The following is a 25,665-nucleotide window of genomic DNA, read 5'->3' on the forward strand; positions in this document are numbered from 1 at the left end:
AACATTCATTTTCTCAGGTGTTCAAATACTTATTAGCAGCTGTATCACACAAATAAATTGTTAAAAAATCATGCATTGTGATTTCTGGATTTTTCTTTTTAGTTTATCTCTCTCACAGTGGACATGCACCTACGATGAAATTTTCAGACCCCTCCATGATTTCTAAGTGGGAGAAATAGCAAAATAGCAGGGTGTTCAAATACTTATTTTCTTCACTGTAGGTATGAATGTGAGTGGGCATGGTTGTTTGTCTATATGTGCCCTGTGATTGGCTGGCGACCAGTCCACGGTGTACCCCGCCTCAAGCTGGAAATCAGCTGGGGTAGGCTCCAGCATACCTATATTGATAACAAAAGTGGAAAGATCACCACCAATTTGGCGCAACATTTTTTGTGCTTAATCCTCTTAATTTACAAACATAACCTCTGTAGTGAAAATGATTCCCTCCACTGTCTTTGATGCATTTCTGAGTCTTCTTTAATGTAAAAGCAGTGTCAGTCCAACATCGTCTACCAATCTTATTTAATTAAATGTGATTATAAATTGTTGTTTTCAAGGGCGTGGTTGTAATACAACTTTGCAAGTCTTCTTTGGGGCAAACTTTCAACCAGACATATACGTCACCTGACAGTGTAAATATGTATTTGTCGATATTTATTGACTGAAATGATACAAAAACTGTGCTCAGGTTTCTGGCTAAATTGTCCCATACATGCCGTATATGTCCCTCCCAGCAGCATGCCACGCCTCTGTTGGCCACAGGGGGGTGCTAAAGGATCTGTCGTTCAAACAAACGGGAACAGAATTAACATGATGAATAAATGATCACGATTAAATGAATAAAAGTTGAGAAGTGATTTGTAAAGACTGTGATGGATCTGTTTGAACAATGGGTAAATGTGGAGATGTTGAGTGAAGTGTTAAATACATATAATAATATATTTAGGTTTATGTATTTACAGTATATGTATAATTTTGAAAATATAGTTTCAATGACCACTTTGTGTATGTGTATCAAAATGTGTTTTTTATATGACCTAGTCTGACATTTTAAAGTAGTTTGTATCTTTATACCATCAAATGACGAGATTGATACCTGTAGAAAGATACTGTACAATGAAATTCATATTTGAGTTTGAAGGTTAGTCATTATCAATGCTATTTTATTAGTAATTCTACAGCTTAAACTCATAATAGCTATATATATATATGAATCACAGCTGATTCATAAACCTAATGGACGGATAGACATCATTCATAAATCCCATAAAAAGACACTTATTTCTATCCATATTTTCATAGATTATTTTTAGATTTATATTGTATTTTTAATAGTATGTTAATTTAATTTGTATGTTTTTTATGTTAATTCTAAAAGCTGAATAGATAAGATAGATGAAGCCATTTTTTAAAGGAGGTTTGAATGTTGCCCCAGGGCTCAAGAGCACATGAATTTGGTCCTGCTGATAACCGGATTATCTGTATATGGCATTTAAAAGAAAAAGCATTTGTAATTATTTGTCTATTTAGACATTTTCTTACATTTTGATAGAGGATGGAAAGGTCCTTCGAGGTTTGAAAGTGACCAGCATCACGTTAATGATTTACGCTGTATACATTATAAATACACGACCTTTAAAGGCCTGGTGAGGAGACGAGATCATTTCTACAGCTGGAACCGGGACTTGGAGGTGGAGGAGGAGGGTTCGGTCCGGCTCGGCTCAAGCGGTGATTGGTGGGTTTGTTCCGCGGCAAGATGGCTGCGTTGGCGCCGCAGTCAATAGCGGCATCCTGGTGGAATGACGCAAGCCACACAGCTCGCCTCAGTCCTCCGAGGCTCCAATCTCCATAGCGCAGATTCCCACCGAGCAGCCAGGAAGACGGACCGGCTTACTAGCCTCTCAAACGAACCGAACGGAACCGGCGCCTCTTCTGAGTAAGTAGCCCCCTGTTGTCCACTTTTCGGGTGGCGTTTTCCCCCCAAAGTAGCTTCCTTCTCTGGTTACGTTTTTGTTGTTGTTTCTGTGCTTCCTGCACGCTGGGTTGTGTTGCTGCCGACAAGGAGGAGGAGGGACAGTAAACGGCTCAAAAGACGCCAAAGAAAGCCTTCATTTGTTGTTGTGTTTTCACGGCAAACCTGCCCTCCTCAACCCGCAGTAAGAGGAACACCTATCCGCCTTAACAAGGCCCCTTTCGTCGGGGTGAGGCACTCAACAGATGGAAGTCAGCGAGAGTGGAAATGAAACTACTAATGCCACTCTATGTATGTATCTAGAGAATGAATGTATGTATGTATGTATGTATGTATATGCTGACACTAGGGGGACAAAGTGTCCACTGTCCTTAGCAGACAGCTGGACACATCTGTTTAAAGCCACAAGACAACACTGTAAACATGTGTGTTTGTTTAGACACACATACAGCTTGACGTTAGGAACTCTATGGTGGTGGTGGTAGTGTGGGGGGGTTCTAAATTATTTTATTTGTTCTGTACTCAAATAATACAATAGAAGCTCACCAGAAAAAGTTCAAATAGCTTACCTAGCTAACTTACTTAGCTAACCCTAAATGATCCACACCTTCATATTATACAGCCATACAACAAATGACTGTGTTGTTTTATGACTAACTTGCTTATTATTAATCAGTGCCTGTATGGCATTCCATACCACAATTTACTGTCCTCTGTTGACTAATCGACCAACTATGCAACGCAACTAAGAAAGATACACACCTTTTTACACACCTTCAATTCAATGTATTTGTATTGCACCTAATCACAACAGTTATCACGTGGCGCTTTACACGCGGAGGTCACATTCATAAATGATAAACACAACCGAATGAAAGCAAGCACCAATCCATACCATAATTTACTGTCTGCCTTTATAACTAACAAATATAAAAACTTAACCAATCTAGTCTCCACAGCCTTACCCCATTCCATACTCTAGTCACGGCAAACTAACTATGTTGTTTGTGTATTGGATGAAAAGCGTACTACGTGCAGGTAAAAGTTCCAGTACAGTACAGAGAATGAATCCCTACGTGTCCATTAGGCAGATTACAGCGGCTGGCTGATGTATTTAAGGATGCAGCGCGGCCATTAGGGCTCTCTAGATATCCGAATGCGATCAGCGCCAGATTACAACATCCGTTTGGTGGCTCTGCTGCGACCCGCTTTGGCGTGAAAGTAGGTTGTTGTGGCCAGGATGGCATTTTATGCACAAACCGCACTGATGTGTCCAGCTGACTCTCTCTATGAGTGATGGAGTGTATTCGCTAGTGGCTCAACCCCTTCATACTTTCTTCTATGTATCCTCTTACTGTTTTGACCCTCCTGCCAACTTTTGAGGTAATCGCCATCCGTAAAGGTGAATGATGTCACTTTACTCGCGGGCTGCTTGATGACTCTGCTGAGGTGGGAGCAGTCAGGTGTGATGACGTGGTCGTATATTTTTTGCAGCGCAGGCGAACCTTGAAGTCAGCGTAACATGACCCCACAGCGTTGTGTGTCTCTGCCCTTCAGCTGGCCTCGCCCGAATCATAACAACAATAAGAGTTTTAAGGAACCATCCACACTGCACTTGCCGCCTTTTTTTAATTCGAGAGGACAGATCGAGTCTGTGGTCTGTTTTTGTCACGTGGATGTGTTTACAACGCATGTCCAGAGTCCAGTCCGCGTCACACCCAGGCAATTCATTCCCGTCCCTCCTTATCTTTTGTATTCACACTGGATCCACACCTTTAACCTGTTCCATAACTACTGTTTACTTCTTGACTGACAGTTTAATCAGGAAAAGTGGTAAAAATCCACACCTTTATTCCATCTCTTCCCTATCATGACTTACTGTCTCCCTTCATGACTGGCTAACTAACCATGATTTTATATTGGATCTTATAAAACTGTATATCTTGTGAAGATTCTACTTAGGATAGATACAAGTTACAGCATACCAAGTAATTACTAACTGTGGGGGAGAAAAATCCACACTTTTTAGCTTGTCAATTCTATACCACAATTCCTTGGGTTCTTTCTTCACTAACTAGGCTACACTTAGACTGCAGGGTATGATGCCCAATTTGAATTTTTTGTTGAAATCTAATGCGGTCATTCAGAGTGGCAAAAAAAATGTGACTGCTTCACTGACAGTAACTTTTATCCAAGACCTGCACGGAAAAACCACACCTTTCAGTGATGTAAAGGTTGGTTATATGCTACCTGATCTTCCGATTTGATACATATTGTATATATATCCACATACAAATGAGGCCTGAGTCGCATTTGAAAAATCGGAATGGAACTGTTCACACCGTCGTGAAAAAAATCAGGTACATGCCGCATATGAGCCGAAGAATCAGAATTGAGTGTGAACGCTGGATCCACATCTTTATCCCATCCGTTCCGCAATATATTGCATTGTTTCTTCACAAACTAAAGTCAGCATTAACATCCCGCAACGTTGTGTGATCTCAGCCACATGGAAGCAGCAAAATAATGGAGAAAAATCTGGCTCTACATCTTCATCCCGTCTCTTAAGTGCCACAATATACTGTGTTCTATGTTTACTATCCAATTGAAGCCAGTCCCACAATATTGTGTGGCATTCAACTGGCCACGCCCCACCAGCAAAATAATGGAAAAAAGTCTATGTTATACATCTTTATCCCGTCTATTCCATACCACAATATACAGTACTAGCTTCTTTCTTAACTAATGAATGTTAGCATTAACATCATCCCACAACATTGTGTGCCATTCAGCTGGTCTCACCCATATGCAAACAGAAAATCAGAAAAGAATGGAAACAATCCTGAATCTACACTTTTTATACAATCCCATACCACAATATGCTGTTATTTCTGAATTAACTAACACACTAACTAAGCATTCACATGATCCAAAATTGTGTGCGACTCAACTGGCCTTGTCCACACACAACCAACAAACCAGTAAAAGAATGGGGGGAAAAAAATCCCATCTAAACATGTTTATCCCGTCTCTTCCACACAACAATATACTGTCTTCTTTCTTAGCTAACCGACTAACTGAAGTCAGTATTGACATGAACCCACAACACTGTGTGCCATTTCGCTCAATGAGTATATTTTCACCACATTGTGTTTTACTACTTTAATGTAAGGAAGGTTTTACAGTGCCTGATGACGACGTGCAGGTCTTGAGTGCAAAAAATATGATAAACATGTTTATTTTTGAACAAAGCTCCCTGCAAATACACATTCTCTAGACACACAGAACACACTTCCGTGATTGTCCTTCAAAATAAGACCGCCGTTTGCCCCATGTCTGCCTAAACAAAACAAGAGTCATAAAAAATATCTTCCATATGCAGTTGAAATTGCATGGGTGACTACATCTTCCTTAATCATGAGCATAGGCATTACAATTTGTAATTTGTAAAGACTTAGTAGCAATGTGTGCAGAGACTGGCATCCCATATTGGCCAGTTTATTACCAATAAATAAATGTGCTTTACAATTTGCATTTCATTATATGGCTTAAGGATTGTAGCTTTTAATACAAGACTCCGCTGAATTTACATTTTATATCGTCAGATCGTGATACATCCCAAAAGTATTGTGATATATGCTAAGGTCTATATCGCCCAACCCGAATAATTACAATATTAAAACATGAAAACCAGCCCCTCGGCCTTGAACCTTGCTAACAGCATCTTGTTTGCTAATTAACTAGCAGATTGATTTCCTTCAGATTTTTCAATGAATATGTGTGTTGCCTGCAGTTGCTTACAAGTCAAACATCTCGGGAAGAGAAAAATATGTTTGACCTTGTGTCTGTCTGCCTGGTCCAGCTTGAATATGATGCACACAAACATGCAGTGACACCCAGTGGGAGTTTTTTTCTCTTGACTGTAAATGACTTGTGGCACCACATATGGGTTATGATCATAATGCTTGCAAGACATACAATGCAATCATACATGCAATCCAGATATCGTCAAAGTTTTAGAATCATTAGACAAATGGTTAATGACTTATGAACAATTCTGGTAAATGGAACACCTCAGAGAATACAACTGAGACTCCTTACTATTTTTTATGAAGGAGATTCTTAAGAATTACAACGATTCCCAACGAGCGGTATGCAAATTTCAGGGCTTACATGTATACATTTAATTTCCAACATAAGTTAATATTCTCAGTCCTTTAATATTAAGCTAGACAATAAAATGGAATACTAGTTTCCCCAGGGAGACGATAACCTGTGGCACAGTTGCGCCAAAATCATTGAAATATCAACACATATGAGCGAGGGGGTACACAGGGTATGACAAAAAGGTTCCGGGGGGTACACAAGACAAAGACAAAGATCGGGGAAAAACTTACCTAGGGTGCCAAACTCTTCATTTGTATTAGGTGGAAGTGCCTTACTTAGTCTTAAAGTGACCCATGTATGCATATATCGTCTGTATGACTCTCGTTTTTACGAATAACTACTAGTAGCCATACATGGTAGACCGGTTTTTGCAGGCCTTGAGTGAAAACACAGGCATCAGGCCAAAGTGTGTGTGTAACAACTTGACAATCCTCTGTAGCACATGCCACAGCTATGCAACAAGTCCCATGCTGTCAATCACTGTGTGAAAACAGAGGAGCGCCTGTCTACTCTCCCCCCCCCCCCCTCCTCCAAATCCTTGATCCCTTGTCTCGCTTGTTGTTAAAGCGAGGGGACGACGACACAGGGAGCTGCAGTCTTTTAAAGAGTCCACCCAGTCAGGAGAAGCCGTTACCGTCCGGCTTGTGTGTGTTGGCTAGCTCCCCATAGCTTGTCAGGCTGATGGAGGTCTTAAAGCAGGACAAGAGTGCTGCAGCATTTGCTGCTTGGCTTGAGTAAATATTATGGTGCTGCACACAAGTCAAAGAGAGAAAGATTCAGGCTGTGTTGACACTTGTAGTTCCGCACTCTGGTCCGGACCAAAGATTTAAATAAGATATTTGGTACGGTTGATACTTTGGTGTGGTTCGCTTAACGTTCACACTGGTATTTTTGTCATGGGACCAAATGTTGTGCAGTAAAGGACACATGGATAATGTAGGGACTTGATTGAAAAGCTGTAGTGACATAGAATGGAACCCTCTTATGTGGACAACCCGTCTATGTTGGACAACTCATCATGTCCTGGTCCCCTGTGTTCTTTTTACTTAAAAGTCACTGCTTAAAGGGGAACTGCACTTTTTTGGAATGTTGTCAATCATTCACAATCGAATTAATTCCCTTTTTTGTGTATTCTAGCGCAAGAAAACAAGTTAATATGAGCTAGCTAACAATGGACGTCATGGGAAGTACCAATTTTGATGCCAAAGCCCTTTAAAAAAAACATCAACAGTGGTTACATCTAGCTCTACATAACGGACTTCTATATTAACTAAGCGACAGCTATATTATCGTAGCAGCTAACACGAAAAAACTATATTTATCTGGTGGACTAACACGACTTGTCGCTAGTTGCTAGTCTCAGCATCACTCGCATACAGAAGAGTCTGTGAGTCTTTGCTACAAAGACTCACCAAGATGCTCGTTGGCTGTCAGCATTTCTTACCTGAGGACTCGAGCACACGTCTGGTGCTGGAGCACACAGTCATCCTAATGAGAGAGGACATTGTAAGGTTTGCGCTGTATCTATGCTGCTGTTGTTGTCGGACGTAGCGTAAGCTCCTGGCTAGCTGGGTATGTGAAATCAATGTGTCTAGGAGAGAAGTTTCGGTAATGTTTAAAGTCATCAAAATACGGCAAGATGCTGTAAGTTTTACATGTTATCATCGATGCACGAGCATAGCATGTATATCAAATGATAAAACGTTGTTAGAGGGTTTTTTTGCGGACTTTGTAGTTGAAATAGGTACGTAGCTAGCTCATACCAACTCATTTTCTATATGTGTTCATTTTTCATATAAGGATTGTGGACGGTAAGGGGGAAAAAAAAGTGCAGTTCACCTTTAAGTCGACGTCAACATAAAATTACAGACACAAAGGAGCAATTTCTATGAAAAATGGCTCCAGTTACATCCACGTGTTGTAGTATTGTCAACTTACTCAACAACATATAACTATAACAAGAACATAACTATAACTATAATGATGGAAAATGGTAATATTAATGATGATTATAATGATGGTCATAATGATAAAGATTATAACAATAATCATAATGATAATAACAATAATAATATTACAATCATAATAACAGGGGAAAACAAGACAGTGGCATGAACATGATTATATCTTGCAAAAAGGGGTAGGCATTTATAAGCTTTTGCTTCGGCCTACTCCTTTTGGGCTTGTGATCAGAAAGCTGAATACAAATGTAAATAATGGAAAGTTATATTTTGATTGATGTAAGAAATGCACTGTAATGTTTCATATATTTGCCCAAATAAAAAAAACAAACAAAAAAATAAAAACATAAGTACTATCTAGTTACACAGCATTAAAACGTAATGATATTAAAACACAATGACTTCCGGTTCAGTGCAAAATAAATCTGGATTCTACTAACTAAACTAACACTTTTTTTAGATTGTTTGCTGTGGAAAAATGATTTGTACCAAAGCTTTATTGTCATTGTAGTCAAGACATACAATGAAATGACCGCATTGGCTCTGTTGAATAATTGAGTATGAAATGTAACATGAACACAGAAGAATAAAATAATAATATACACACATTTTAGGAAAGAAGCATCAACAAACCATGGTAGCTTCAATAAAAACTTTATGGCCCATTCTCATGTTTTTGATTAAAGTAAATGTGCAACCACCAAACGTACTAGCAGATGCAGATGCCAAGGCACTTTCTATCATGTGTGAATGCAGCCTCACTCTCCACCTATGTGCTGCTTTCAAGTACCACTCTTTAACCCGAGTGTTTAGCAGCAAAAGAGATGTTTTACCTGTATTTGCTCCTGCAGCATATGACCTTGCTAAGATTAATTTGGTGTCAGCTGTCCTCCCTATGATGGCTATCAGTAGGATATCTCTGGACCAGTGTCAGGCTCTTTGACTAGATTCCATTTAGCTTTCCTCAGGGCCCTCGTGCCTCGTTGGCTCATTGTCACGACTAATACAGCCATCATTATTGCTGTTTGTGACAAAGTTTTTTTTTTCCCAGAGGCAAGTCGGGTCACAGTGTCTGCTGCGAAAATGATTTGTCAACGCGCAACGTTGTTTGGACCGAGACATCATTGTGATGAATTAAATCCCTTGTTTTTGGCAGGCAACAACACATCATCCACTGTCATGTTGTTGGAGGACCGGCACATATTTGTCTGTCTTGCCTATCTCAATGGGGTTTGTTTGACTGGCAAAAGAAAATCACTAATGTTGATCTGTGTCTTTTTAACACTAAATAACATTTTGTAGGATTTTGTACTATGCACTGAGGAGTATTGGACTACACTGAGACCAAAATACAAATAATGAAGTTGTGATATCATAACAGGGTTTTTTGAGGGGGAAAAAATAGAAAAAGTCATATTAGTTAAGTCTTAATTTCAGTATGTGGTACTATGCAGAGAATTAAGTAATAGTAGTATGAAGAAAGTCCATCTGTTACAAGAATAAAGGAAAAAGGAAAGGAAAAATTTGAAAAAGTTCCAAAAAGTTGGAACTTATAATTTCCGCATTTAAAATATAGTAGGCTCTTGTACAAAAAAATACACTACAATTAGTTGGAAACTGGACCAAACTGTAATTTTATTGCCTAGTAACAGCACCACTTAAAAATATGTTGGCACAGTCCTCACAGTGAGGATTCATATTTTCACAAATGTTCATGTTTCAGCATGCAGAGGTTCAGGAACTGAAGTGACAAAATAGCAGAAGAAGAATTGATGGTTAAGGATTTTGTGTGGAATTGATTGCTGGGCTGAACTGCTTGTCTGAAACTGTTGGTTCGATCTCTAATAGTTTACTGTCTAAAGAAGGGCAACATGACTTCGCCTATGTATTATGTACATCCACTCAACGACAACGTGTTTGCTCAATGCTGGTGTTAAAACACTAGTTCAGAACATATATACACACACATTTTAATAAAACCAATTATTTAGTATATTATTTTATATTAGTTGGGACATCCAGTTCGGGGTTTACCCCACCTCTCGCCCGAAGACAGCTGGGATAGGCTCCAGCATACCCATGACCCTAGTAAAGATAAGTGGCAAAGAAAATGTATTGATGGACATTTTGTGAAATGCCTGACACTTTTGAGGCATAAAAAATTGCAGATATTTTTTTTTATGTATTATTGATTTATTTTACGACAGAATATATAGTTTTCAGTGCAGCGAGTCTAATTCAATCCAGTCCGGTCTAGCATAGTATTTTGCTCTTTTGTAGCCTAAGATGTGATGAAGTTTTTCCTACTTGTTGACATATTGGACTGTGATGAACCAGCATGTGCAGTTTTGTGTGAAAAAGGAAGAATAGCAAAGGGTGACTGAAATCACCACTTCTCTTTCCAGTACCAAGATTTTTGTTTTTCCCTCCAAATGAGGAAGCTGAATCAGTCAGTCAGAAATGCTTTGGTGGTGCAAGGTGCACAGAAGAGACAGGCCTTCCTCCTGATGACTTCCTGGTTGTGTTCTCGCTCTTGTTGGTGTTTTGGCCTAGCCTGTTTTTCAGGCTCTGTGGCGGCTCACCTCCGGCGTTTGAGGTCCCTACCAGCTCCGCACACTGCTCAGCCTGTTTGCATGATGCCTGTTTATGCAAGCCAGTAAGCATGCATACTCCCGTTTCTCCCTCTATTTTTCTTCTTTCTCTCTCCAGTAGTTCCTCCTTGGACAAACCAACTTTAAAAGGAGGCTTGTTCACACGAGCCACAAATCCATGTACAAGTCCAAGTCCACCACCCTAAGTCCACGTATGCAGAATGAGGGAAAGCCCGCACCTTTTTTTTTGCCAAAGTGCATTTGGTTAATTACCATCTCAGAATGACTTTTTGGCTTTAGCTTGTTGTTTTTATTTGCGCTGCTTGGCATTTCAGACTGTTACTTGATGACATCATGACAAGACTTTTCAGCTCTAAATAAGGCTTTTCTATGGAGACTACTCCTGCTATGGTAAATGGGAAACGGCTGGTGCTGTTAGTGCCCATCTGCTGTAGCCTCTTTCATGCATGCAAAATGCTGCAAAATACAAGACCTAACGGTAGAGTCGGTATTTATCAACCTGTGTTCATCAGTTCATGCTCAAAGACTAGGTGGGACACACACCAGTTGGGCTACATAGGGCAGCAGTAATCTAGTTCATGCTCAAAGACTGGGTGGGCTCAGACCAGACCCTCAGACTGCAGCTGCCCTATCCAGTCTGACTGGTGTGTGTCCCACCTAGTCTTTGAGCACGAACTTATGAAGCCTGCTTGGATGAGAGACAAAATGCCTTCTAAGGCAACCTGAACAGTCCAGTTGTGATCGATTGAATGCCCTGAGATTACAATGACCTGGATGAATAAGAATATTCACAGGAGTAACATGTGCATCTGACGTCTTATACTCTGGGGGGAATCTTTCTTCTTGTGTTTGTTGTGTAGGTGGCACACAATTTTTTATTACAGTAATCTCTCGTTTATCATGGTTAATGGCTTCCATACCCGACCGTGATAATGGAGTATTTTCACAGTTAGAAAAAGGGGTGGCCAAATATAACATAAAAAGACTTAAAACTAATGAAATTATCCGTCCATCAAGCAAGTACATTTTACTCAGTAAGAAATACTAAATTAAGATATCTACTTCTAGAAATAAACAGCCCCGAAATTTCAGATTTGAGATTTTCATATCTAAAAATAAGCAGGCCCCTTTTTAAATGCGGAAAATTGTATTTCGACCTTCCAACATTTGTGTGTGATGACTATATTGACGCTTCTCGTATGGGTCTTTCCTGACTAAGCATGTCCTATTGACACACTTCAAGGCAGTCCAACTGTCCCACGGCTTAAGTCAACACTGGGCAACGCCCCACTGTGGTCTCGCGTGTGGCGCTGACTGGCTGCAGTGCTCTCCACTCACTGCAGGCACTGCAGTGAATCCAAGAAATATCCTTTCGGGCTCATTTTTGCTCAACATGAATAAAAGTGTGAGGTGTGAGCAGTTCAATGAAAATGTAATTTTCCCTCACCCAGGCTGTTTCATTTTGACAATGAATGCAAGGCTTTGTAAAAGAGTCAAAAAAAGTACATTACATAGACAAGATCTCATGAAGCACAGCTCATCATTGTCTCGCCTGCATTTGGCATACAGTACTGTGCAAAAGTGTTGGGCTGTTACTACATAGTAGTCTTAGTTGAAACGAGTGTGGAGCTGCATATTTTATTCCATTTTCTATTTTCTCCCCTATGATGCAAAATGGACTTTTCAAAGATGTTGGAAAGTCCGTGTTTATGAGCACCCAACGTAAGAAAAACAAATCACGTGTTTGCTCCACTTTTGAGAGACAAGTTGCATCTTTTCACGACTTCAGGAAAACCTCCTTCCTGATTTGACATGGTACTGCTTCTGTCCCACCCCTAGCTAGATGAGCCCGCCCCGTGTATAGTCCAGCTTTGTTAAAAAAAAGCAGGCTTTGCCATCCATTCATCCATTTTCTGTACCGCTTATCCTCACGAGGGTCACAGGCATGCTGGAGCCTATCCCAGCTGTCTTTGTATGAGAGGCGGGGTTCACCCTGGTCGCCAGCCAATCACAGAGCACATATAGACAAACAACCATTCACACTCACATTAATACCTTTGCTACACATCTTTAAAAAACACAGAGATGTGGGTAGTGTACTATAGTGCTAACGTTTGTGTCCTATCCAACTCCTAAATGTTACATTGTTGTATGTGATATATATGGCATTTATTATGTTAGACAAGTGCAGAGTTACAATGTACATGGCATATTCTCCAAACATGCGAGCTAAAAAATACCCCAACAGAGACAAGAGAGTCAAAAAACAATGTTAGTCGCTTTTTAATTTTTTCATATTTTTTTTATGTGGAGTAATTTTGACCCATAACTGAAGCCTAGATTCTTGCTTTGCAGCTGGTGTGTGTGTGTGTGTTATAAGCAAAATAGAAGGTGTTCCCACACTAATTAACACACGTGATGGCATTGGACATGAAAGGTACTTCCACAGCATTTACTTGTCAGGTTTTTGTGTCGCCCCAATTTCCAATCTTCGCCCCAAATTTCCAATTCACCTATTACTAACAATTTCAAAATGCACACTGAAAAGATCTCTGTAGGTTCGGAGATGGTGTCATATGTACAATAAAAATGTGATAATAGCACTTCTTGGAGTCACAAACTCTGTGTGGACTCATTAACATTAAAGCTGTTCCCAGTAGGTGTCTACTGGAAGCACTGTCAGTTGTCTAAATTCCAGCATCAAGACCAATTTTTGGACAACACACTTCAATACACTATTTTTGGAACACTGAGACTTATTTAAAATAGTATAATGTGGGACCATTTAACGACCAGGTCCCAATACTTTCCCCTTGTATAGTTAATATGGTGTCGTGGAGCATCAATTATTTTTTATTATGGACCTCTGAGTATATTAGTTCCAAGGACAGGAGTCACGCCAGTTTTCACCCTTATTTTATTTTATTTTTATAAAAGGTGTTTGCAGATGGAGTTCAGCACAGCTATGGAAAAAGTAGCCACTGACTGAACCCCTCATTCAAAACCACAAAAAAAGTAGCTTGACTGAGTCCCAACTTTCTCTCTATTGGCTTAGTGTGCAGAAATGAGAGTGTATGTTTTAATGACATATCCCTATTGCTATTTATTTCTAATTGTATATGACTGGTGTGGTAAAAGCTGGCCTGTTGCTCCTCCATGCACAACCCGAATTGGAGCGTCCCGGCTTCCAGATTCACACAGCCTAGTATTATCGCCGCTCACAACAAAAGCTCTCGGGGCGCCCGCATATCTATTTTTAGAGTGCTCCTACTCACAAATTGATGTTTCAATACACACAAATGAGAGGCCTTCCAACGCATGCCGCCTCGACGACCATTTCTGACTTCCACTACTTTTGTTCAAGCGCCTTCACATCACATCATGAATATATTGCAGCTTTGTATGGGTCTTATGAGTGGGAGTAGTGCCCATTGTGGCAGTGGTGTTGTCGTAGCACTAGTAGTAGTTGAGCCAGGAAGGCCTGCAATGGCCTGTTAAGCCACACTACAAGATCCTCACACACTAGATGTCTCCTCCTGTGCAATCTCCACTTCATTCTCAGACAGAGATTCATAGACAGATTGCTTTATCCTGAACTGTTGTTGCTGGGAAATGTCCTTACAGAAAACAGTGATTGGCCCACTAAGTCAACTCAAGTCAACAAAAAGTGTTGGGCAAATGTATTCATTCTGGCTGTATTGTGATTGAATGTTGAGCACATAAATTTACGTCCTTGGCGGATTTGTTTGTGACAAAGATGACAGCAGCTCATGGCAGTGGCTGGTGTATATGGGTCTGCATGTTCAAAGTTGGGCACTGGGTTATGGTTTGAAATTAGGATTAGAGCGAGGGTTAGCGACAATGGTTAAAAGTTTAGGGGTGGAGTTACAGTTTGGAGCTAAAAATTAGTGTTGGGGTCAGAAACAAGGGTTAAAAATTGGGTTTAACGATACAGAGTTACGGTACGGAATTAGGCTAAAAATTAAGATAAGAGGCTTGGGTTATAGCTGAGGGATAAAAGTTTGGGTTTAAGATTAGGTTTAAAATTTTGGTTTAAGATTCGAGGTTGACAAGTTATACAAATAAAAAAATTGCCTGCATCTAGCTTTGTGTTATAGGTGACAAACTGTATTATTATTGACTTTTTCTCCTCCTTTTTTCCATTTTTGCTGATGTTGGTGTTATGGTTGTGTTATAATTACAGTAGTTGTGTCAGTCAGTCTAGCCTAACTGTAAAAGACACCCGTGCTTACAAGTTCAGGTCTGAAATGAGCTGGAATAAGACAAACATAACATGAAAGGTGAATGTGGTTAAGCGCCCTATTGTACCCTAACACAAAGATCCCATCACCACACCCTGCACACCTGGTGCTGCGTGTCACGTCCACACAAACGGAGGCTAGCCTGACTGAAGCCACAACACAGCACAACGTGTCACAGTCCACAATATACTCGTGCCAGCTTCAAACATGTCAGACCATAAGCAGTACTCTTATCATGGTATTTTTCTCTCAACATATATCATCATACTGTGCACTCATTGCTGTCACTTTGTGCATTTTATAATTTTCACATGTCTCCATTGTGTCACTGACGTGTAGGTGAGAGTGCGATGAGGAGAGCTTTTCCAGTGTGAGGCCATGGGCTGCACCTCGGCCAAGCAGGTGTCGGCCGTGCCTAACGATGAGGAGGGACGTGGCAAGGCCTACAGCAATGGAGACCTCTTTGCCGGTCAGTTTCTGTACCCACACATACACATGTTAATTTATTCTACACAACTCCATTTCATGTCCTTAATCCCTCTTGCAAGACCCACTGGCCTATGTGCCCTCTTCATATACTCTGTTCATTATAGCTTGTAATCCTTTGGCCTGAATAGAAGTGTCTATAAGTGTCAACATCACAGGCATGCTAATGGGCTGACATAACCTGCATTGAAGACACAATCGGTGGCAATCTAGGGGAAAAAAAAACACTGATGTGGCCAGAGTTTGTTTATGCTCTGCAGTTTGCTCCCGATTCTTCAAGGAGACGTCAACAAGGCAAAGTTTGCAATAGGCAAGCTCCTCACCTTGAAAACTTTTCGCTCAGAAAGCTGAAATTACCTTGGATATTTTGTTTCCATTCGCTTCAGCTGCTACTTCTGCTCCTTTTCTAAATCCATACAAGTGGCAACACTATTACTAAGGAGATATTGGAAAGAAATGTGACGCCAGGAGAACACTGACAGAGGGAAGTAAAATATGGGGAAATATACGGGTTTGCGAATATGTAAGGGCGAACAATTGCTCCGTTCACACTGCAGGTCAATTACAGTTTTTTTTTTTTGTGCTCATATGTGACCTGTATCTGAAATGGCCATTATACCCTGCAGTGTGAACATAGCCTAACACACTTACAGCCATGCTGATTTTGGTTGGAGGTTCTTGGAAAATTCACTCATTATTGTCCACAAGCGCTGTGTGTATCTTCAGGGGTGTCCAAACATTTTGCACTGAGGGCGGCATACAGACAAATTGAAGGACGCGGGGCTCTTTTGATATGTTTTGAGCATTTAAAGATGCGAAACCCAACCCAATGTAGGTCAAAACAATGGACTTGGACAAAGCAAGTTAGTGTAACATATAAAATTACAACTTTAATATTTAATTTTGTGAATATGCCAAAATAAAAAACAATTTGTTACACCTGTCATAGTGAGTTTGTTTAAATGGAATCCGCTTTCATGCTACCATAAATGATCACATGTAATTGTTTTTTTCCAAACTCTACTGAAAAAGCATATTTTGGATGCCTACGGACATGTCTATGCCGTGCTCAAAATAAAAGAACACCACCACCCACTGTTTCTGCAACGAACCATACTGCACAACCGACACAAGTCTGATTAGTGTGCGTGCGCTAATGGACGAAGATGACAGAAAGACATGATGTTAATGATGATGATGGGTCGATGAGGGATTAATGGCGATTAGGAATTAGGAGCAACACTCCACAAGCTATGGCAGCTGATGATGAGCCACAGGAGGTCCTCTCATCCCTGTTGTGTCCTCCCTCACTCTTCCCTCCACATGGGAGCTCCCCGACCTGGCAGCGAAAGATGGGAGGAATGACGTTTTTCTTCAGCTGTCCTTTCCTGTGCTCAAGGCCTTCCTCCTCCTCCTCTCGTTCTTCCTCCCTCTCTCTATTTTGGGCCTCCCTCTCTTCCTGCCTTCAGTGTTTATTCTCCTCCTCCTCCTCCGGTCACAACCTCATGTCCTTTCACCTCCTTCCTCGCTCCCATCACTATCCCTCGCTCTATGAGTCAGTAGTTTACCAGGGAATTCTGTGGTGGACTACTGTATGAGCATGTCAGCCTGTATGTGTGTTTGTGGAAGTCGAGGCGACCGCTGACCTGGATAGTCAGGATTAAAATGATCCCAGCCCTCCTTTTCTCTATCTTATCACCATCCGTATTATTGTTGTTTCTTTGAGCCTACACTGGAAGTTGTGTCGTCATTCTTTCCCACTTAAGCACCATCCGGTGTCGCTCTCATGGACTTTGCTGGTCCTGCCCACACGTATTGTATTTGTATACGACAACAGCCAACAGATTGCCAACCCTCTCTAAACATGTCCCAGATATTGTCTGATGCCGTCGGATTCGAGTCCCTAAATCCTAATGACCCCCCTCCTCCCTCCTCTCGCTCTCACACAATAACCGGAAAAGGCTGAGCTCTATTACACAAACAGAGAGGGACGCCGGAAAATGGCAACACTCTCTGAGGCGTTGTGCCATTGATGTGTGCAAATAAGAAGGAGATGGGCAGAGGTGATAACGTACAGTCCATGCACACGCCGTCACATGGCCATTTGTATTAGCTGACGCATCGGCTGAGTGACTTAAAGATCTGTTTGCTATTCTGAAGACCTTCTCTCATAAAAACATTATAATATTTACAGTATCTCACAAAAGTAAGTACACCACTGAAATTGTTATTATAGCTTCGCATGGGACAATAGTATAGAAATTGATGCAGGCTATTTCAGAGTAGTCTGTGTACACCAGTTTATATTGACTAGCCTCTGAAAATGAGAGTCATCATTGTCTTAATAGTTGGCAACACCAGTGAGTAACAGGATAATCGTGTCTGGCCTACAGTCAAGCACAGTGGTGGTAGCGTCACGGCCCGGGACTGCACAAGTGGGACGCTCCACTTCATTGAGGGGGAACATGAATTCCAACATTCTGAAAAAGAGCACAATCATATTCATGGGGATTTTTCAACACGATGATGGGCCAAAACAAATCTCCAGGATGACACACACAGTCGTTATTGTCTAAATAGTGGTAGTAGCCTCATGGTCTGGGGCTGCATCAGTGCTGCCAGTACTGAGGAACTCAGAAGTCCAGTATGTACTGTGAAACATAAGGAGCCCAACCACAAGTTCCTTTGCTGATGAAATTGATGGAGTGGACAAGTATGTTTCTTCCAGACTTGGATTTAATTGAGCACCAGTGAGGCATCCTCAAGTGGAAGGAAGAAAGTGTGATGTCATCATGCAGGAGTGGAAGAGGATTCCAGTAACAACCTTTGCAGCCTTGGTCAATCCCATGCTCAAGAGGATTAAGGCAGTGCTAGATGATAATGGCACACAATACACTAAAGACTGACACTTTGGAAACATTTTAGACATGAAGTGTACTCACTCGAGTTGCCAGCTAATTAGACAATAATAACAGTGTGTTGACTCATTTTCAGTGGATAGCTAAACAAGCTGTACACTGACTATTCTAAAAGTATATCCATATTTACTTTCTTACCATTATAAAATTGTTGCTGAAATGTGAGGTGTTGTCACTCTTCTGAGATACTGTATGGTTCCTTTATGAGAGAGTGGACCCTACTATACCCTTATTATCATCCCACATGTGATTTACTTGTGTATCACATTAACACTTTGCATTTTGCCCTGCTTGTTATCAGATGTTTTTCCTTGCTTTGCTAGTGTTTCGCTCCCTGACTCTCACATGTGCTTCATGTCATGCTTTGTCATCATCTTGTGCGTCACCCAAAATGGCAGCCTTAAAATGTCAGCTGATGCGAAACGCGGGAGGAGAAATTACATGGAAAGCGGCTGAGATGAAAAGATAGAAAATAAGAGAGAGAGAGCCCTTTGCTACTGTTTGTCTGAGGAATGTAAACCAGTGGGAGCGAGGCGTCTCGTGTCTCAGCATGCGCACGTACACACACAGGGCGTGATAACACTGCACAGGCTAAGGTCACCACAATTAAGATCTATTTTACTGTGGGGCTAACCCACGTGAATTTCATGTTTTAATATTCTGCAGCCTGAGGAGGGTGCAGATGAGTTAGCCCCTTTAGGCTGCATAAACACGATCTAAAATGACCTTTTCTTGAAGTACCGAGTGTGCAAAATAGTGTGTGAGCCGGATGTGAAGGCTCCAGTTGGATCAAAATGGGCTTACGCCAATCAAGAAGAGTCACATTACATGCTTTGCTGCAATTTAGATGGGATCAAAAAGCGGTCACATCGTCTGCCTGTGTGTGTGTGTGACAGTTGTCACTCGACATGAAACGGGGGTTTCGTCATGCCAATGTGGAAGAAGCGAGGGAGAGGACTTGTCACAGAAGAAAAGCTGAAGATGAAAGGGGGGAGCGCCTATTTTGGAGAAGCTCTCTGTTTTAAAAAAATTGTCTTTGTCATCTCCAATTTAGAGAAATGTCACTCAGAGCAAGTGGCTGTGCAACAGCAATCGGTTTTTTTTTTGTACTCCTCAGAGCTCATTGTTGATGAAGCACATCTTGAAGTAACTGAGGCAAAATGGAGTGCATTACTTGAATTCAACCAACAGAGGCGCTGTTTGAGTGTTTTCTGTCTAAAGAAGGAACACAACATGATACTTGAAGGGAGATGGCACGGCAGCGTTGAGCTACATCCACAAAAGACTAGGGGTGGCATAATTCTATATTGGCATCTGATGTTGGTATCATATCACATCAAAGATGTGCATTATTCTGCTCACTGCAACACTGACATGTCCGTCAACAATAAAGCAGAGTGATTTCTCACAAACATACAGCCATCAAGCAAAGCATGTTTGCAGGACTTGGCAGCTAATTGTCTATTAGCCGTGACAAATTGTCTCACCATGATACATATTTGAGAATATGTGCATAACATGCCTATGCTCACATGTCTTTCAAAGCATTTTGTCCGCAACCCATAGGAGACACCGATTATGGCTCCAGCGATTATGGCTGCAACAGTAGTCTGTGTTTTTATGAGGAATTTTTAGATAGACCTTGCATGCATGACTTGCATGTCTCTGTCTTCTAGATGAATACAAGATGAAGGGAGTGGAGGAGGTCAAGTACATGAGAGGAGAGGAAAACCGAGTGAACGCACGCAACCAGGAGAACCTGGTAAGACACACACACACACACACACACACACACACTGTATACTCACAGCATGACTTGTGACAGGCCGTCAGCTGCACACAGACCTTTTCCTGACACTTCATCAGCTTACATCCAAAGGCGGCTTCATTTGCCTCCTCGTCCTCTGGATACACACTTACTGCACTTATATGAACACAACAGTGCTTCACAGGCAGGTGCAGCCCACATTCTGCGAGATTGACTTCTTTGTAGCAACCTATTTTTCCTGCCTTTTTATATACTCGTGTGCGACTTCATTAGATACACCTACAGAGATAATAATACTGAGCTGTTCATATGGAGGGCTGCAGCTGAGTAGGCCTGTCTACTGTCTTGCTCAGCTTCTAAACATGAACTAATGTAAGTATAAATCATAGCTGAACCGCGGCAGCCACTGTTTTGTATCAGCGCAGCTTCACAACATATACAATATATATAACTCAGAGTTAAACTCGGAGACAAATGCTTCTTGCCAAAAGGAAATTTGCAGATTTGTTTGTGTTTAATATGACAAATATTACCTTTACACATTACATACTTACCGGCCTTATCATTAGGTAAACCTGCACAGTCTATCCATCTATTTTCTATGCCGCTTATCCTCACTAGGGGTGCGGCTATCCCCACTTTGGGCTAGAGGCAGGGTACACCCTGGAATCACAGGGCACATATAGACAAACAACCATTCACACTCACATTCATACCTATGGACAATTTGGAGTTGCCAATTAACCTAGCATGCATGTTCGGGGTAGTACCGAAAACAACAAAAGGAGAGAACATGCAAACTCCACACGATGAAGGGAGAATCAAACCCAGGTCTTCCCGATCTCCTAACTGTATGTCCAACGTGCTAACCACTCATCCACCGTGCAGCCCTTGCCCATTCAATACTAGAGTTCCATCGAAAACAGTATCCGAAATGTCTTTACAAAAATAATAATTCAAATTTTTGTATCATTTTGTATCATCAGGTATTCATTTTTGTATCATTGTAATATGTTTATTATGATCTTTGTAATATTTTTACATACCATTTTTACCATACTATTTTTTTATTATCGTTCATGGATTGGCATCCAAAATCTACACATTAAACATGTTTACAATAAAAAATTACAATTATTGTGTCTGGTTCATTTTTGTTTTATTTTTTACATTTAGGTCACCATTCTGTTGTCATAGCTTCATCCTTAAACTACCTAATGGTAAACAATGTTTAATAATAGTCAAGTAATACAGTTTTTTTTATATTGTGTAATAGCAAACAATAGTTAATTCAGGTGTCCCACATTAGGCTAATCAAATGGTTTGCTGCTTCTCAAAAGAAAAGCTAAAAGAAGTGAGGGGGGGGGGTGACACTTAATGTATGTATAATGCATGTATAATATTTAAAAGTCGACGAGAGTATGCATAGCTGGAATCCCCTGTGAAGAACTAACCGGGTCTTACTGCACTGTGCTCCGGCAGTTTAAGAGTCAAGTCCAGCCAGCTCATAAATCACAGCTATACCATAGAATAACGTTGACACAGGTCACATCGGTAATTACTAGAATCAAGTTCAGTTATTTTAAAACATTTTTTATGTTGAATAATGACATCTGTTGATGTGTGTGTTTCAGGAAAAAAGTAACATGCAGCACAAGGGCAAGCAGCAGAATGAAATGACTACGGCAAACATTAAATCAAAGTAAGTATCCCGAAAACACTGTCAGGATAATGTAATAGTCTATGTATCATTGTGGTTGTAGTGTGCACTATATCATAGGGAGAGTTGTTTCTAATGTACTCTAGTGTCCATCATAAGCTCTCATATACAGTAGGGTCTTATTAGATTGCGTAGGTGTATTTAATGGCGTGGCCTGTGAAGTCTTGTTAAACAGATATTCAAATTCCTTCCAGGGCTGAGGAGTTCTCACACTGCAGTGAGGATGTGCGTGTGCTTGTGTGTGTAGAAGGAAAGACTGGGGGGTGTGGGAGGTTGTAATGGAAAATTCTCATGATGTATTTGTTGCCTACCTCCTCCTCCTCGTCTCCATCCTCCAACTTCCTCTCTCCCTCTTTCGGCCAGTATTCACTCGTCAGAGAGCCAACAGGAATTCTTCAGGATGCTGGATGAGAAGATTGAGAAGGTGAGTGAGGCAACATGGGGCATTTATTTTGTTCATGATTTATACAAACGCAGGTTGGGGGGGGGGTTGGAGTATTTCTATTAAAGGGCATTAGAAGATGTGACCTCGGCATCAACATTCTATTTGAGGGTGCACTCACACTTGGTAATTAACTCAGTAATAAACTGAAAGACTCGAAATAATTCACAAACTCAAAGCCATTTTATGCACAAGGTTGATGTGTCATTTAATTTTTGGCTTTCTCCCCCGGCTAGTTAATGTCAAGTACCACCTTGCATAATAGAAATATTTTTTAAAAAAAACCCTCATAATCCACAAAGTCAAAGCCCATGATATGCTCGCGCACACAGGAACACATCAAGTGTGCAATGCAGACATGTTATGTACAGTAATTAGTGTGGTCGTTCCTCCAGCCAGTTATCAATAACAACTGCCATCTTGCACATTTAAAATAAACGGTGCAACTCAAAATAATTCACACTGTCCACACCCATGGCATGCAATATCTGATATCGCAGTCTATGTGTAATTAATACGATCTCTCCTCCTGCCAGTTATTAATGATAACGCCCACCTTGCCGAGTAGAATTACAGAGTAATCAGGGAACCTCGAAATAAAGTCAAAGTCCCCGGCATGATTGCTCATACACGAGCATAAGTAGTGTAACTGACTTGTAATAATTCAAGTGATCTCTCCTCCTTCCAGATAAGAATGATAATGGTACACCCACTAATACGTGAGCTCATCTGGTAGTGTAATGTCTGTGTCATATGCATAATTAATGTGATCTCTCCTCTCCCCAAGCCACTCCTGCATAACGTGGGAGGAAAAAAACAATCAGAACGATTCAAAATAATAAAAAAAATCAAAAAGTCAAAGTCTGCGGCACATCCGGTGTTGCAGCGTACGTGCCATGTAATATAATGAGATCTCTCCTCCCACCAGTTATTAACTGACACCTTGCAAAATAGAAGGAAGTAAATGGAAAGCCTTGAAATAATCCACAAAGTCAAAGCCACCGGCATGCTTGCTCATAGGCAAGGACATTCGGTAGTGCAATGTATGTGTCTTAGTCAGTGCAAACTCTCCTCTTTCCAGTTATAAATGATAAGCCAGAATGACTCAAAATAATCCACAAAGCCGAAGCCCACGGTACACTCACTCATGCATGAGCATGTCCGGTGGCGTATGTATGAATGTTTCATATTACTAATGCAATCTCTCCTGCTGACAGTTATTAATGATATCTGCCACCTTGCACAATGGAAATAAATAAATAGACACAAACCTATGGCACACTTGGTCACACACCTGCATAGATACAGGTACTTACATGTCATATAATTCGGCTATAGAGCAGTATAAGTGCATTCCAATGTTTGACACTACTTGAGAGGGTGGATGGAAAATACAGAATTGTGAGACTGGGGCTTATTTGAGGGGTGGTGTTTATTTATTTGAAATTATTAATTTGAGACACTGTGTCAATTAGAGCTGAGGCCACTTTGTTAGATACGCAGTAATAAAAATTTATTTTGAATTGTTTCCAGGGGAGAGACTACTGCTCGGAAGAGGAGGACGGAACATAGCACAGCGGTACCCCCTTGGAAATGACTAAGACCCTCACAAAGTGTGTGTGTGTTTGTGTGTGTGAGTGTGTGAGTTGAATCAGTGTTTTAGCAGTGGGGTTGTGCATGTGCAGGGAGTTTCCGATCATCATATGGCAAAGATAGTATTTTAACAAGAGTATACATGAGAGAATGGGACAAAAGGACACTTTCTTCAGAGACTGTAGCCCAGGACCCTTCATGTGTTCCTATCAACTAATTGTCGTCAAGCAACTCCAAATATTGCCACCCACTGAGGACAGACTGAGGACTGAGGGGTTATGTGATGCCATATTGGACTCTTTTGGGGAGCAGGGCCAGAGAAGTGGACAAGGAAGAGGGAACATTTTGTGATATTTTAATACGAGTCAGGAGCTCTTCTGCCTTCTAAGGTCGACTACCTTTTTATTTTTTTAACCCAGCCACTTGTTTTTCTCCATTTTTTTTTTTAGCAAAAGTGATTTTGTTCCTCCTCATCAGCATCATTCAGAGTGTCTCAGCCCTCAACACACATCGTTTTTCATTTCACCAGCAGACTTTCATTCTGTCGACTTTTCTTTTTTTATTGTTATTTTAGTGACTAGACACACACGCACACACACATACTCGGGCACTGTAGCAGCAAACGGGGCTGAGAGCTCAAGCGGGTTGGAGGATGCTGGGGGGGTTGCCGTGGAGACGAAGACCTGATCACAATTTTTTTGACATGTTTACTGGAGACTTCCTATTGTATTATTTGGATACTTTTTTTCTATTAAAATAAAAACAGCAAAGCTCTTAGAGTGTAGTGTGGTGTGTGTTGTGCTTACTAATGGAGTGCCGTCATGCTGGCAGAGAGTGTGAAGTCAAGTCCATTTACCTGAAGCCATGCAATCACTCTGAGCTGATACAGTCAGAATAGCCAAACAGTGTCTGTGCCAATATTGACATCTACAGCATTCGAAGGTCAAAAATGGACTTCAGCCACAATGAAATGCCTTTTCCAAACATTTGAAGACAAGCTATTGTTGCTACAGTATACTAGATGTTTCTATCTTACAGATCCAGCATATAAACAGAATGATAAATAGTCAATAACGGCAAACAAGCAGCTTAACTCCAGCGCAGTGCAACCCTACAAACAGTGCTTGAGATGCTAACGTGAACCAAACACTGGTGTTGCTATTATTTATTAACTGCACTTTCCTCTTCCCATGAGTTGTATTTTTTAAATTTACAAACAACACTAACTGCTTTAATTAATACATACTTGTTATTAAAATAATACTACCGATGTGTGACCACTCTGTCAAAACAATCTATTCCAGGATGCACCAACCTGATTTGTGTTTCTAAAGAGTTTTGACCATATAAAATAATGTGAATTGAATTAATCTATTTTAAAGTCGAACGCCCCTGATTTTGTTGGGAGTTGGAAATTTAAACAAAAATTTCAGCAACAATACACCCCGTAAGGTAGTGCAAAAGGTCTGCATTTCCATTTGCTGTCATGTTTCTGGCATACTTTTGGCCAGTTATGTTGTGGTTCACTTCTTTTTACACTTGTGGGACTTGGGATTATAGGGTTTTTAAAAAAAAACAACAACATTTTAATATGAATGATGGTTGTCTTATGAGTACAGACAAATTACTCACAAAGAAAAGACACAGCACACAGTGGTTCTTCCTTGTACTCTGTAAACACCAACTGCTTGAACTGTTTCTTGAAATCGCTCATCTGAGTGCATTGTTTGAGTTCTTTACTCAATCCGTTCCATAACTTGATTT

General features: G+C 40.8%; 1 protein-coding gene across 1 annotated transcript; it reads left to right on the top strand.

The window, feature by feature from the left end:
• Window positions 1–1,698: 1,698 nt before the first annotated feature.
• Window positions 1,699–24,678, top strand: LOC131129435 (uncharacterized protein C1orf21 homolog). Its single transcript, XM_058073006.2, has 6 exons — window positions 1,699–1,936; window positions 15,314–15,443; window positions 20,055–20,140; window positions 21,781–21,848; window positions 22,230–22,290; window positions 23,842–24,678. Exons 2-6 carry the CDS (start codon window positions 15,353–15,355, stop codon window positions 23,878–23,880), a joined length of 345 nt encoding a protein of 114 aa, XP_057928989.1. The 5' UTR covers window positions 1,699–1,936; window positions 15,314–15,352; the 3' UTR covers window positions 23,881–24,678.
• The last annotated feature ends 987 nt before the right edge of the window (window positions 24,679–25,665 follow it).

The sequence above is a fragment of the Doryrhamphus excisus genome, linkage group LG4 (assembly GCF_037039965.1).
Source record: "Doryrhamphus excisus strain RoL-2023G ecotype Guam linkage group LG4, RoL_Dexc_Guam_v1.1, whole genome shotgun sequence".
NCBI classification, from domain to species: Eukaryota; Metazoa; Chordata; class Actinopteri; order Syngnathiformes; family Syngnathidae; genus Doryrhamphus; species Doryrhamphus excisus.